Below are 14,495 nucleotides of genomic sequence, written 5' to 3'. Positions count from 1 at the left end.
CTAAATTGTTTTTTAGAAACATTTTACACATTTTTACACATCCTTTTAAAAGAAGACTAATTTTGTACAAACTAGAAGTCATAACTTTCCCTTCCCACCCAAAACAGAAAAATGAGCAGTTTTCATTCTAATTAAAAAAAAAGTCCTAAAATATTTCTTTTTCCTAATAGAAACTTATTTTGCTAAAATTAATTTTGTGCTGATTGGCCTTGAAATGCAATTTAAAGAGGTACTTTGGAACAATAAAGTAATTTATTTCATTATGCTATGAGGTACCAAAAATTTCAAATAATCATAAACCCAAACTTGGTGGGCTATCTGTGTACCATTTGTAAATTTTCGTTTGTCCCTGGAAGCTAGGTTTATGACCTAATTTTTACTAAGGTTTTATAAGTTGGTATAATAAAGGCTAATGTTTGTTGAGCTCTTACTCTGCTAGGCACTGTTCCAAGCTTTTTACATGAATGGACTCCTTCCGTTCTCACAGCCATCCTGTTCTCTTACCTGTTCTCTCAACACAGTGGTTTAGTAACCTGCCCAAGGCTGTTATAGCTTAAGCAGCAGAGACTCCGAGTGACCGTGGCGTATAACCTCTGTGCTTTCCTGACTCTCAGCGTACAGAGTTAGTTTTCATTGTCTAACACAGTTCAAAGTGGAGAATGTCAGTAAATCTAAGCAAAGGATCCTCATCTCATTCCACAGTGGTTCAAACTTTAGTGCACTTACCTGCAGAGATTCTGACTCATGGGGCCAAGAACAGGCATTTTTAATAAGCATGCAGGCGGTTCTAACCATACTGTGAGATGCACTGGTCTCTTTCCTATGCAGTCCTCACAATTTGTTTCACATGACTGCTTGTTTTTGTTTGTGTGCTTATGTTAGACCATTCTTTACATGTGTAAGTGTTCCAGGGCGAGTCTGTTGGATATATATTGTATCTAAACTTATGCTTTAAGTGCCTGCACTACTAATCACATTTCTTGTGGAGGTAATGAATACAAGGCTAACTAACATCAGAGAGATTTTTCGTTAACCTTCTGAATGAGCTTCAGAATAGGGTATGTTTGATCTGAGAAGATTGTTAAGATGAATATAAGGTCTATAGACAGAAGAAAATAAGCATGACATAAAATTTCTACCCTAATGGGGTTTTGTGTGTGTGTATTTGTTTTATGTGTAGAAGAAACTTTGAAATGTGTATTGCACTTCACAGTAGAGCAATAGTTCCATGATTTAGGTTACTATGAATATTGATTGTAGGCAAGCGGGGGGCGGTCTTAGTAAGAAACTTTCACCCATTTGCACTACCAAGAATCCTGATGCTGTGTGTTTTAGAAAATAGAGAAAACACTAAAGCTTGTAGTTGTACTACTTCAATATCTTAGTTGCATAGTGAACTGGCAAAAATATGTTTTTCTTTCTTTTAGGGAGTTGTAAATCACACGGAGCCAAAAGACATCAACTACAGACAAAATGAATATTCCTCTGCTGGTACCACATCCTCACCATCATTTCCTAAAAGGCCTTTTGAGAACACCTTTCCGAAGTTACCACTTCATCTTTCACTCAAGTACTCATCTCAGATCAGGAAGCCCTTGTGCTTGGTCATTTGATTCTCTTAGACTCCGTTGTACAAAGTGGATGCTGCTGTCAGATGGTTTAAAGAGAAAATTATGTGTACAGACAACCTTAAAGGAACATACCGAAAGACTTTCTGATAAAGAACAAAGATTTGTGGATAAACTTTATATTGGTTTAATCCAAGGGCAAAGGGCCCGCTTAGCAGAGGCCATCACTCTTATAGAATCAACTCACAGTAGGAAAAAAGAGTTAGCCCAGGTGCTTCTGCAGAAAGTCCTAGTCTACCACAGAGAGCAAGAACAGTTAAATAAAGGGCAGCCACGAGCATTTCGAGTGGGTCAGTCTTTTCCTTTTTTTAAAATTTTGGTCCACTATCTTTTTTTCTAAATTCTCTCAAGTCTAAATAGTTTACATTCTAATGGGGATTTTTTTTTTCTTTTCAGAATTTTGAGACTAATTTTAAATGCCTTTTCTTTGCAAATGTTAGTCTTGCTATGTTGATGCGGGGTGGGGAAATGCTATAACCATTTGAACCGAGGCTCTGTATTTTAAGAGAATAATAGAAGATTTCTGTTGGCAAGAATCTTGCTCTGGCCCCCGGGATAGAATATGAATGCGAAGAACCGTTAACCAGGTTACTCCTTTTCTTTCTGTAGTCCTACTTACTAGTCGACTGTGAATTCCCTCTATTTCAACTATAATTATCCTTCATACATTTCTGGCATCTGTTTCCTGGGTGTTTCATCAGTCTTGTTTCCTTCAGATACTTTTTACTGAGTTTGTGGGAGTGGTTTGGCTCCAAGCGCAGCCATCTCAATACCAAAATGTATTTTAAAGGAAAGACCTCATCCATTTTCTGTCTAAAATTGTTAGATGCTTACTTAATTTCTTGAACAATTGTCTTGTCTGTAATTGCAAATTAGCTTGGTATGTTTTTGAAATTTTGCATTTTAGAATAATTCAGATATGTTTCACCACAAGGAATTAAGTCAGTTTTGGATGGCATGAGAGCTTTTCATGACAGCAAATTAGGTGACTCCAACCAACCCTTTCACTAAAAACAACTTGAAATGGTGGGCAAAGTACAGAAATTTTGTGAGGAATGAGTAGATATACTTAAAAATTGACCGGCATTACATTAGACTTTTATCTCTCAGTTTATTGGCTATATAGAGACTAAAACTGCTTAGTTTTTAGGGTAATGGGCTTAAATGCTTTAAAGATAATTTCAAAAAGAGTTTACCAGCTGTTATTTTTCATACATCTTTTTCTGCCCTTACTGAGGGAACCCTCATTTTGAGAGTACTGTATTGGGTATTAATAATCTTTATATCTTGTAGACAGATAAAATAGCAAACTCCCAAAGAGAAATTTTAGTTATGACAAAATGTTTACCTTTTAAGCTTTAGAGGGTCTTTGAAGAGAAAATGCCCCCAGAAAATCTGGAATTAACCAGCAACACACACAACTAGTAACTCACAATTTTGCAATGTTATTCTGGTTCTTCCATCTTATGAGTCCCAGTAAACCTTTGTCTTTATTGTAGTTCTTTTATCGCCATTATAAATAAAAGCAACAAATGTTTATTGAACACCCATAAAGATGGTTAAGACAGAGACCTGCCCTGAAAATTGTGGTAAGGAACCAAGCATACTATATGTCATATACACTTTTGAATATAGTTACAAATAAATGCTTATGTTTTATATACTTTATTGAACATACTCTTATATATCTCTTTATGTCATGAGCTATTCTAAACATATTGCTAATGTTAACTCATCTAATGCTTAAAACAGCGTGAAGAGATAGGTGCTGTCATATCCATTTTGCAGAGTACACTCAGGTACAGAATGGTTAGGTTACTTACCTAAGATTACACAGCTCTTAAGAGGCAGAACTAGAAATAGACATGACTGACCGGCTCCAGAGTGTGTGTTCTTCCCTGCCGTGCTCAACTAACTCTCCAAACAACTTAGGCAGTGAGGTCTGCCCCGGAAGGTCTGTGTTAGAATAGAAAGGCAAATCCCATTTTGTAATTTTTGAAAGTGAATTTGGTGAACATACTGAACTCAGAATTCTTTCTTTCCTATATCCCTATTACTCAGGAATAGATACATAAATGGATTTTCATTTACTCCTTTAGGAAATGTTAAAATACATCACTGATGCTTTTAATAAATTAGGAAAAAGAGAAGATAGTCTAATATTTTAATAAAACTCATCGTAGTGCAGGTTTCATTTAGTTCAGTAAATTAGAAGATCTCTTTTCACTGTAGGATTGTCTGGGCCTCCTGGTGCTGGAAAATCAACCTTTATAGAATATTTTGGAAAAATGCTTACTGAGAGAGGGCACAAATTATCTGTGCTAGCTGTGGACCCTTCTTCTTGTACTAGTGGTGGTGAGTATTGCTGATTCTTTTTAAATTGTAGAGTTGGGGCTCGCAGAGCTCTCTATTATAACTTAGCGGGAATTTGCATAGTCAGGTGACTTCCAACGTCTAGCTGAGTTTGGTCACACTGAAGGAAGGGGCCGAAATGGAGGCCGAGGGAGCTAGTTTGGGGCATTGGGATCTACAGACAACATTAGCCCAGGAGTAGCCTGGAAACTTAGAGAACTTGGAGGACACTGCCAGAAGTTGAAGATAATCATAAACAAATTTCAGCCCTTCCTTGATCACGCCTGAGGTCAGGCCATTCTCCCCTCCCGTAGTTTTTCCCGGCTGCATCAGCCCCTGCACAATTCAGAAAACGAGCCCTTACTCGTTCATTATTTTCCTCTTATTGTTGTAACATCTTTTAAGCCTTAAAAAAAAACTCTTACTGCCCTTTCTAGCTTGTCCCCTGTTTATATTACATGTTCAGTTAGACAGATAGCTCTGAGAGGGCCCGTGTGTTAAAGTCGCATAGCTTTGTAGTTCCTGACCTTTCTCAAACCAAAAATGAGGGTCCCTTTCCTGGGTAAAAATATATGTAGACTTCAAAGAAAAAAATACACAAGGATAGATAAGCCACTCTAAGTGTAGATTTCTACTTTATTGCAACAGTACATACATACATTAAAGTTTGAGAAGCATTAATTATTGGCCCATAGTCCTCTTGTGCTTTGCAGTCAGAGACCTCCTGCAGTAGCTTTGAGAACGCCCTAAGGGTCTGCACCCAACAGTTTAGGATTCACTGGCAAAGACAATTATATAGGAGAGTAATTTCATAATATTTAGTTCAGTGTGTTAGGATATATAGGATAATAATTTAAAGTATAGCTTTGGCAGATTGTTGACTTAACACAGAGATGATTTCATGCAGAAAATTGCTTTAGAAAAAGTTTTATGTGCAGTAAATAACATTGTTAGACGTAGTAGGTCTGCACTTTACAATTAGAACCTATGGAATTCCTAAACTGGAATCATAAGGGAAAAGAGCATATCTTTAAGGAATTTCTCAATACTTAGTATCAACTTTATGTGGAAAAGTTAGCTTTAGGCAGAGTGAAATTTAAAATCAGGTTAGAACAGTATGGTACTTTCAAATATATGGCTACTATATGGTTAATATATGGCTAAAGGAAAGAAGTTAATTTCAATAGTTCCAGGGCTTTCAGCCTTCTAGAATTTGCAAGTATTGGTGTTTGCCTAAATGCTGCAGTAAACCGTGAAACATCACCCGTTCTGTTGCATAGGAATTAAATTAATTGCCTATTGTGAACAAGCATTCAGTGTACAAAATATGTGAGAGATGATCCTATAAGCAAGGCACTTAGTTAAAGCAGGGCTTCTCAGTCTTGGTGCCAGTGACTTTCTTTGTGGGCAGCTGTCCTGCATGTTGAAGGATGCTTAGTATCCTTGGCCCATACCCACCAAATGCCACTTGGCACCCTGTCCCCCAGCTGTGACAAGTAAAAATATCTCTAGATGTTGCCAAATTTCCTCTGGGGACAAAATCATCCCCAGTTGAGAACCATAAACCATGTTAAAATAACAGTAAAGAAACTGCCCTGGCTACAGTGGAAGATTGACTGGGGACCATTTGAAGCTGAAACTAGACAGGCAAAGTAGGGTTGCATTCCAAGAGCCTTCGATGCTAGGCTGAAGCATCTAGATTTGGACCTCTAGTTAGTGGGAAACCATTATAGGTTTTAAGGTCTTGAAATGTTAAAAAGATTAATTTGACATCATTGTATACAGTGTGTGGGAGAAAAGCTCAATAATATGAAATACAATTTGAGATTTTTGGGAAAAGTATCATAAAGCACTTCCCCTGGGAATAGGCTGATTGATAATTGGCTCTTACAGTCATTTCAGAATTACAAAATGCAATTGTATGTTTTAGGATCACTGTTGGGTGATAAAACCCGAATGACTGAGTTATCAAGAGATATGAATGCATACATCAGGCCATCTCCTACTAGAGGTACCTTAGGAGGTGTGACAAGGACTACAAATGAAGCTATTCTGTTGTGTGAAGGAGGGGGATATGACATTATTCTTATTGAAACTGTAGGTGAGTGTGATTTTCTACTTCATAACCAAATACTATTCTAGTGAACTATATAAAGATGAGTGACAACTAATTTCATTTTGTTCATTCAGCATATATTTACTAAAGGTGGAATTAAATATAAGATAGTGCGGATTCTATAGGAGATACGAGTGTATAGGCTATAACCCTACCCTTAAAGAAAAGAAAACCAGGTGTCCGGATAACTTATATGAGGTGGTGTGATAAGGGCTGGAGAGGACTTCCAGCACCAGGATGACCCATGGAACAGCACTGTGACACAGCGCCCGTTGATGAAGCGCGTCTCACGTGTCGGCAGTGTTTGCTAAGAAGTTAACGTAGCCGGCTGCCTCTGAACTATAGGGCCACGTTCTATGTTATCTTATGTCCCTGGCACACAATTACACGTGATGAAAATACTGAAATGGAAACCCCAGGAAATTTGCATTTTTGTGGAGAGACAGTCTGTATGTTACTGTGTGATAAATGTTTGTGACACAGCCCGACTCACATTTGGGGGATCAGGGAAGATTCCAGGAGCAGGTGCCAGTCGAACTCAGTTTTGAAGGAAGACTTGGAGTTACATAGGTATGAGCGAAAGGGCACTTGCAGAGACACAGGAGTGAGAGAACTTGGCCCATTTAGAGCTGCCGTTTTCTTGGGATACTTAGAGCAGAGAGTGTGAAGGCGGATTGAAGAGAGACGGGGCTGCAGACTAGAAGCTCCACTATCTAAGGGTGGACGGAGGACAAGTCACCCGAGTGGTAATAGAATCAAGGGAGAAGAGGACCATGAAAAACCAAGTGTATCACTGAGAAGTTGCATTTGCCTGCTTGTCTCATAGACTCAAAATAACTGTGACTCAAATGAGAAAGAGGTTTGTATTTTTGTATGTAAAAGAAGCCTGGAGGCAGGCAGTCCGAGTGGGCGCGCGCGCGGTGCTTCCTCCAGGACCTCAGCGGCCCAGGCTTCTGTCTCTGCTCTGCCTTGTAGCACTTCGTTTCCTTCCTCAGGATTGCTTATGGGTAAGAGGCGGCAGATGAAGCTCTGCCACATCTGTGTTCCAGGAGAAGGGAGGGAGGAGGGGAGAAGGGGCAGGCAGGAGAGGCGTACCTCCGGGCTGGGTTAGCCCTGTTTCAAGAAAAAGCTTTCCTGGAAACCCCACGTAATTTCACTCATTAATCTTCTCTAGCTGAAACGGGGTCTGGCGAATGCGATCTTTCACCTGGTACCTTGATGCTCCTAATAATAATTGGGGTGAGGAAATGGCAGAGTAAATATTGAACAGGCACCTAGAAGTCTCTGCCACACCGAGGAAGGAGAGAGTTTTGATAGGAGTTTGAGTGGAGTTGGGGATGTGGACGTCACGTTTAAGTGGGTTGAGATTAATATGAAGTAGTCAAATAAAGACTATATATAGCTTTTTTTGTAGAAACTTCACTACAAAGTGAAAGTGGGAAATCTGGTGATAATTGAAGGAGGTTGTGAATTTTAGTCTAATTTTTTTTCTTGTTTTGTTTGTTTTTCGGGTGAGAAAGACGAGAGTGCAGTTCATGTGATGTGCTGAGGGACAAGAGCCTGTAGGCAAAGGCCAGGTTAGAGAACAAGCAGAGGGGGGTCCCAGAGGAAGGGGTGATCTTCAGCCAGTAATTCTAACACCGGGACTGGAGAGAGGGCAGTAAGGCAGTTTGTATTCATACCTGCTTCTTTGTGGAGGATGAGGAGAAGTAGAGGCAGTTTCTGCCTTTATTTCACTGTGATGTAGGTCCATGTGACCACGGCATTGGGGAGATTATGGGACAGTGAGTGTTTGCAGTAGCTGCTGTGAGAAATGGGGGAGGCTGACTGAGGGCATTTAGGGGCATTGCTTTAACCGAGTGTGAGGAACGAGCAGTGGACGCTGGAGCCCATGACTCTCTAGTGGCGCCTTATACCCACACACGCGTATGGAGGATGGAACACAGATAGTTGGATTGATCCGTGGGTGAGGCTTTGCAGGGCTGATGTAGAAGGACGAGAAGGCAAGAAAGCTGAAGGTGTAGACTGGCACAGTCTGACATAAGAATCCCTGTGCTCAAGCTGCTCTCCGATGGGAGGGCAGCCGAGAAGGAGTTGCAAGGGTTGGGAGAGAATGGAGGCCTCGAGATTCTCCACTCAGAGACCAAGACTAACAGGAGGAAGGGCGGGGGAGAGGCAGGACGCTTAACAGGTTTGCCTATAAGATAAGACAGTTGCATTTAATAAATGCTTCAGAGGTGGGGTGTTTGAAGCGGGATCCGATTTGAGCATGTGATTGAATGAGTGAGAGAAGTGGATTGGAAATGGTGGTCAGTGTAGTTGAGAAAGTCAGATTGCCGTGACTGTTTTAGTATATAGTTGTGATTTGAAATTTCAGGTGTGGGTCAGTCGGAGTTTGCTGTTGCTGATATGGTTGACATGTTTGTTTTACTGCTGCCACCCGCAGGAGGAGATGAATTGCAGGTAATTGTTTCGACTCCCCTCATCCCCTCAAAACACAAAATATACATCTCTGAAAGTGCAAGTTTCCAGTGTTATGTTTTTGTAAATTAATTTAATATTAGTGTGGGGACAGAGACATCATTCACATCGGCTAAAATACTTGAGTCAAAGGCAGATTCTCTATATTTTTCCCAACTTACAGTAATAGAATTTTATGGCCTTGAGTTAATCATACAACTGAGATTTTCCCACCTGTGACTTGGGAGGAACGGCTCCAGCCAAAAGACACCACTGTTGCATGGGTGTTTGTAGTGTCGTTGGCTCAAAAGTCCCTCATAAGATATCACGTTTTTGACTGTGACCCACTATTGTAGTTTATATATTGTAAAATAGGTTCTTACTTTCCTCCTGCTGTGCAGTTCTGGCATCGACAACCTGGAGTTAACAGCCTTCCCAGGTCAAGGGCACTGCCCTCCACAGGACCGCCCTCCAGACGCCAGCAGCTGCTCAGGGGTTCCCAAGCTACCCACAGCTCAGACCAGCTGGCTACAGATGTGATTCCCACTACCCCCCGGGTTTGATAGTTCACTGGAATGACTCACAGAACTCTGGCAAGCACTGTAGTACAATTACAGTTTTATTATAGATGATAAAAGGACCAGTTAATTGAAGAGAGACACATAGAAAGAGTTCTGGAAGGGTCCTGAGCTTGAAGTTTCTCTGTCTTGGGGATACATTTCCCTCCTGGCACGTTGACGTATATCACTAACCAGGGTGTTCACCCGCGCTTCAGTGTTCAGAGTTCTTGTGGGTTTTTTTAAATTTAGGCATGATTGGCTGAATCTTTGGCCACATGATTGAACTCAGGCCCCAGTCCCCACCCCTCCCCAGAAGTCAGGCCCATCTCACACAGCTCAAGGGCCCAACCCTCCGATCACTTGGTTGGTCTTTCTGGTGTGGTTGGCCCCCTTTCTGAGTGGTCTCACTGCATAAACTCAGGTGTGGTCGCAGGCGCCCATGGTGAATCACAGAGACACTCCTATCACTCCGGAAATTCCAAAGACTTAGAGATTATGCCCCAGGAACCTTGGACAAAGATCATACAATACCTCCCTTTTAGTTGTATAATTCTAAAAAGAATGGTGACTGTGGGCTCTGGATGCTGCAGTTCAGAAACATTAACTATTAGAATTTAATCATCGAAAGTTGTTTTTAAAAATATTTGAAAAGAAATTTTAATTTAGGTGAAAAAAAAATCTGCATTTTTCCAAATAAGCTTTGGCCTTAGGATTTCTAGTGTTTTTATGAAATATAATTTAAATCAAGAGATTGAGGCAATTTTAGCCATCAGGTAAAACCTGATGCAGGTTTTAAGGAAAACCTCAATGCAGATTGGAAAACAAAGACATTGTTTTTTGAAGTGCAGATGTTAGTGGTGGATGTGTTTTCTGTTTAAGCACCTTAGTGATGGATGGTTTTGCATCCTTCAGTGTTAGCTCATGAGAAGCAGAATCCATCAGGAGACAATATGAAGCATCTCCTGCCACTCAATCATGTTGTGCCTTGGTACTATATTTGCTCTAATTCTGAATGTTTTTCATCATGTTAGTCTCTAAATTTAGAAGAGATGTTACAGATGACTTCCATAGTCCCAAGAGAAATTTCTGTTGAGTAATTGTGATTCCCGGTACCCAGGACTTGGGAGGATGCAGAGAAAACATTAGTTAATGAAGTATATGACTTTCAAAATTTTTGCGTTGACCGGTGTCTCATTTTGTGCTGTAATTAAATGTTTCTGATAAATCGCTTTCTTCTCTTTTTCTCTTTAGGGTATCAAAAGAGGTATAATTGAAATGGCCGATCTGGTAGCTATAACTAAATCTGATGGAGACTTGATTGTGCCAGCTCGGAGAATACAAGCAGAGTATGTCAGCGCACTGAAACTACTCCGCAGGCGTTCAAAAGTCTGGAAACCAAAGGTGAGTTTGCATTTTCACCCTGAAGGACTGTGCATTGGGAGAGAGGATGGAAGCCCTAAGTTAGACATATAATCAATCTTTGCTTGTATGTGAGATTACAATTTTAAAAATTTTGACAAAGCCAGAGTATGTAGTCATGATTTTAAATTTAATCCTTTAGCCTCTAGATGTCAAAAACTAGATGTGAGGTGATAGATTAGATTGCTTAATGCTTGACTTGAGCCATTTGCAAGTGATAAGAAATCCATTCTGAAAGGAACCGTCCTTAAGATTATGGAGCAGTTAATGATTTGAACATCTCTATTAGAGTTTGAGTAAGAAAATGCTCTCGATGTGATAACTTCCCATTATGCTTGTTGGGTGCTGCTTTCAATAGAGAAAAGAAGAAAAAGAAAAATCCTGTAATAAGTGATGCAATAGTATTGATGTTGGCAGCTTTATCTGCAAGAGGACACTGTTATTAAAGAGCAAGCTGTAATCACCATAACCAGAGCAGTGATGACAGCTTACCTTCGCTCCCAGTCTCCTCAGTCCTGGCGTGTGCTGGGTCTGGAGCCATCTTGTACATGCAGGTGGTGGACGGTCAGCTTTTAGCACTTGCCGAATCAGACAACTGTGACAGAGGGAGTGGGACTATTTGCTCAACTTAGTTTCATTTTCTGGCACTCAGGCCTCAGAGAAACCTACCTAGCATTGCCCTTCTCATCCTTGTGACCCTCTCACAGTTCCTCCATGAGGCCTCTGAAGACCATCTGGATAATCTTAAATCTAAATAAATCTCTGGGCTGAAAACCTTGACCTTGAATTAGCAATTTATTTCTGCTATGCACTTAGGAATCCTAGTAAGTTATCTCAGTATATTAACTTTGACACAGCAATAAAATATCTCATTTTTGCCAGTTGGCTGTTTCCTTAGACTGTAAGAATTAATTGGCAAATGCCAGAGTCCACATGAAAATGTGTTCTATCGTTTTAAGTAAAATGGTTCTGGTTTTTCCATTTTCAATAGGTAGTTCGTATTTCTTCCAGAAGTGGAGAGGGGATCTCTGAAATGTGGGATAAAATGAAGGAATTTCGGGACTTAATGCTTGCCAGTGGGGAGCTGACTGCCAGACGACAGAAGCAGCAGAAAGTCTGGATGTGGAATCTCATTCAGGAAAGTGTGCTAGAACATTTCAGGACCCATCCCACAGTCCGGGGACAGATTCCTCTCCTGGAAGGAAAGGTTCTCAGTGGGGCCCTGTCCCCAGGACTAGCAGCAGACTTGTTGTTGAAAGCTTTTAAAGCAGAGACTAATGACATTTATCCTATACAATAATTTTACGTAATTTTTCATGAACTATTTTAATATTAAAAGTCACTTGTGTGCTTATATTTTCAGTAATTCTTTTGTGATGCCCTTGGCCTCGTTTGTGAATCATGCTTGAAAACTCCGAAATGTTAGATATGGATGGCAAAGGCCAGGCAGTCAGGCAGTATTTATAAGGTACCTGTAGTATATTACTGATTTTTGTTTCTTTCTATTCTTATACCCTGGCACGATGGCCTGTAGGATAGTTCTCACCAGTCAAGAGCAGAGAAAGCTGAAGACAGTGAAATATTTTAAGTATACCTTAAAATGCTTTCTTTGGTTTTATAGTCTCTGGGAGTTTGAGAGAAAATGTAAGCAGGTGTCACTACATTTTTGAAGTCTTCCTTGAGACCAAAATAATGCACAGTGAGTTTCTAAGAGCTGAAAATCATGATTGACACTTAGCATACCAGACTATTCCAGGAATTTCTGAAATGGTCATGTACATGTATAACAAAACAGTTGGAATGTGTAGTGATAACTTTAAAATCCACTTGTCTAGACTGGCGGACCCCCTCCCCCATGATAGGTGGGAGAGCCCAGAGGGGACTGGAGAAATCAACTGCAAGTAATGTGGTCCACTAATCCCCAAGAGTGGGAGCAAACCCCCAAAGGACCCAAGTGAGGTCAAACGATTCAGGGGTGATTTAGTGTGACTGTCATCAAAGGTTTTGCTTCTCTTCCTCCGTCGCCATTTGCCTTCATATTAACATCTTAAAAATCTACTTGATTCTTGATAGCAAGGAGCAAGTCTTGTCCTCTGGAGTAAGCATGGCACAGTGATGGAGAGCATGGGTTCTGGATTCCGACAGTGTGAGCTTTAACTTTAAGCCCAGATCAATTGCTTACTAGCTATGTAAGTTTGGACAAGTAACCTACCTCTCTAAGCTTCAGTTTTCTCCCTGGTACAAAGGAATTGACATATAACTTTATAGGGTGGGTGAGGATTAAATGAGATAACTCGGGAAATTTTTGCATCGGGGTGATACGCAGGAAGTACTCAAAGGCTGCTTGCTGTTATTATTATGTGAAAGTTATGGATACTTGAGGCTGTACAAAGCTTGTATGAGAGTTCAGTTTTCTCCCATTATCTTATTACTGCCACCATGCTCTTATGATATTTTATGATTGTCTTTAAACCACCTGCTCTAATTAATTTTTTGAATATATTTTATACTATTCGATGATAGTTATAATTATGTACATTTGAATAAACTTATTTCTAACCATGAAATTTCTCCATTGCACAAAATGCCTTCCCAGAAATTTCAGACATCCTCTATTCTAAACGCTTTAGGGTATTCTACACAGTATGTCAGCTTTCGTTATTTACACGCCTGTCTGGAATGAAAGTCTTGGTATTGTTTTAGCAGACATTCCTTTACATTTTTAAAAATGAGATTTATGTTATTGTCGTATCTATATAAATATGAGAGGTGAAAGTTTGAAAGGTTATCTAGTCAATTCACCTGATTTCGAAAAGGACCAGCATTAAACCACCCTAGTAGGTGAAAAACTGTTTTTAGAAACTTCCAAAGAAGGAATTTTACCATTTCCCTCAATAAGCAGGTAGCAGACATGTCATCTGTGGTGCAGTGTAAGCGGTGGTGGAGCGGACGTACACTGCACTGTAAAGAAGGTATAGAAACGGTGGCTTTCGTTCGCCTGAATTCAGATACTTTTAAATGTTATAAATGTAGTCATAAAAAGCATTAGAAAAACCCTACCCCCCTTATCCTTCATAGGTCGTTGTGATACCATTTGCTGTGACATAGAGACCAATTTCTAAGATATTGTTCATTTTTATTTGTTATTTGCTATACTGGAAACTATATTATATAGTAAAATATGTGTGGCCTTAAAAAAAAAAAAATACATGCTGCCTTTCATGAAGCTCAGAAATACCATCGTCCTCCCGATCTGCGATTCCACCATGCTCGACCCCTGACCTGGATTTCGACTTTGATACACATAGTCACACTTCAGGTATGTCACTGGTAAGCCATGTGATTTGGGGCAAGTTACTTCTCCTCTATGCACCAGTTTCCTTATCTGGAACATTAGGGTAAGAATACTTTAGAAGGTCGTTGGAATAATTAAATGAAAAATCGTATGCAACATGCTTAGCACTCGATAATTGGTAGGTGTTAGAAATATTACACACAGACACTTGTGACCACTTTTGTTCTATACTACAGACTGGCATCATTTAATTTTAGTTTGGATAAACTACTTAACCTCCCTGTGTCTCAGTTTCCTCATTATTAAATGGGGCTGACAATAATGTCCACCTAGAGTTGTTGAAAGGACAGTTTTAGTTAATGGACATACAGTACCTAGACATAGTAAGTGCTAAGTAAATATTTAACAGTCATTGCTACCTCTTAGGGTTGTGAGGATTAAATGAGTTTGTCTCCCTCTATCTTAGAAGGATAATTCTTTTCTGAAAAAAAAGCCTCATACGTTGACTTAGCCTTTGTGAAAAGCATAATAACCATTAATTTCTGTAGGGAGGTAAAAACGTGCTGTCTTCCATACCGAGCTCCAGAATTGACTGCAATTACTTGTACAGTTACAGCTGCAATTAACATTTGCTATCACAATACAACCTAGCAAGGAATTTTCCC

General features: G+C 39.9%; 1 protein-coding gene across 8 annotated transcripts in view; it reads left to right on the top strand.

The window, feature by feature from the left end:
* MMAA (methylmalonic aciduria (cobalamin deficiency) cblA type) overlaps positions 1–14,495 on the top strand; it is a 45,627-nt gene that overhangs the window by 4,678 nt on the left and 26,454 nt on the right. For 6 of the 8 annotated variants that reach the window (XM_025042951.1, XM_025042950.1, XM_025042952.1 and 3 more), the window contains exons 2-7: positions 1,428–1,918; positions 3,861–3,983; positions 5,911–6,081; positions 8,474–8,559; positions 10,368–10,517; positions 11,527–13,102. In XM_025042951.1, coding sequence (XP_024898719.1) covers positions 1,474–1,918; positions 3,861–3,983; positions 5,911–6,081; positions 8,474–8,559; positions 10,368–10,517; positions 11,527–11,835 — 1,284 coding nt within the window. In that variant the 5' untranslated portion in view covers positions 1,428–1,473 and the 3' untranslated portion in view covers positions 11,836–13,102. Of the gene's footprint in view, positions 1–1,427; positions 1,919–3,860; positions 3,984–5,910; positions 6,082–8,473; positions 8,560–10,367; positions 10,518–11,526; positions 13,103–14,495 lie in introns of those variants that run through there. The other 2 variants (XM_025042954.1, XM_025042953.1) reach the window with 2 other exon arrangements.

The sequence above is a fragment of the Pteropus alecto genome, unplaced genomic scaffold (genome assembly GCF_000325575.1).
Source record: "Pteropus alecto unplaced genomic scaffold, ASM32557v1 scaffold50, whole genome shotgun sequence".
NCBI classification, from domain to species: Eukaryota; Metazoa; Chordata; class Mammalia; order Chiroptera; family Pteropodidae; genus Pteropus; species Pteropus alecto.
The sequence above is the reverse complement of the archived record's forward strand: the minus strand, read 5'-3'. Positions and strand labels throughout refer to the sequence as shown.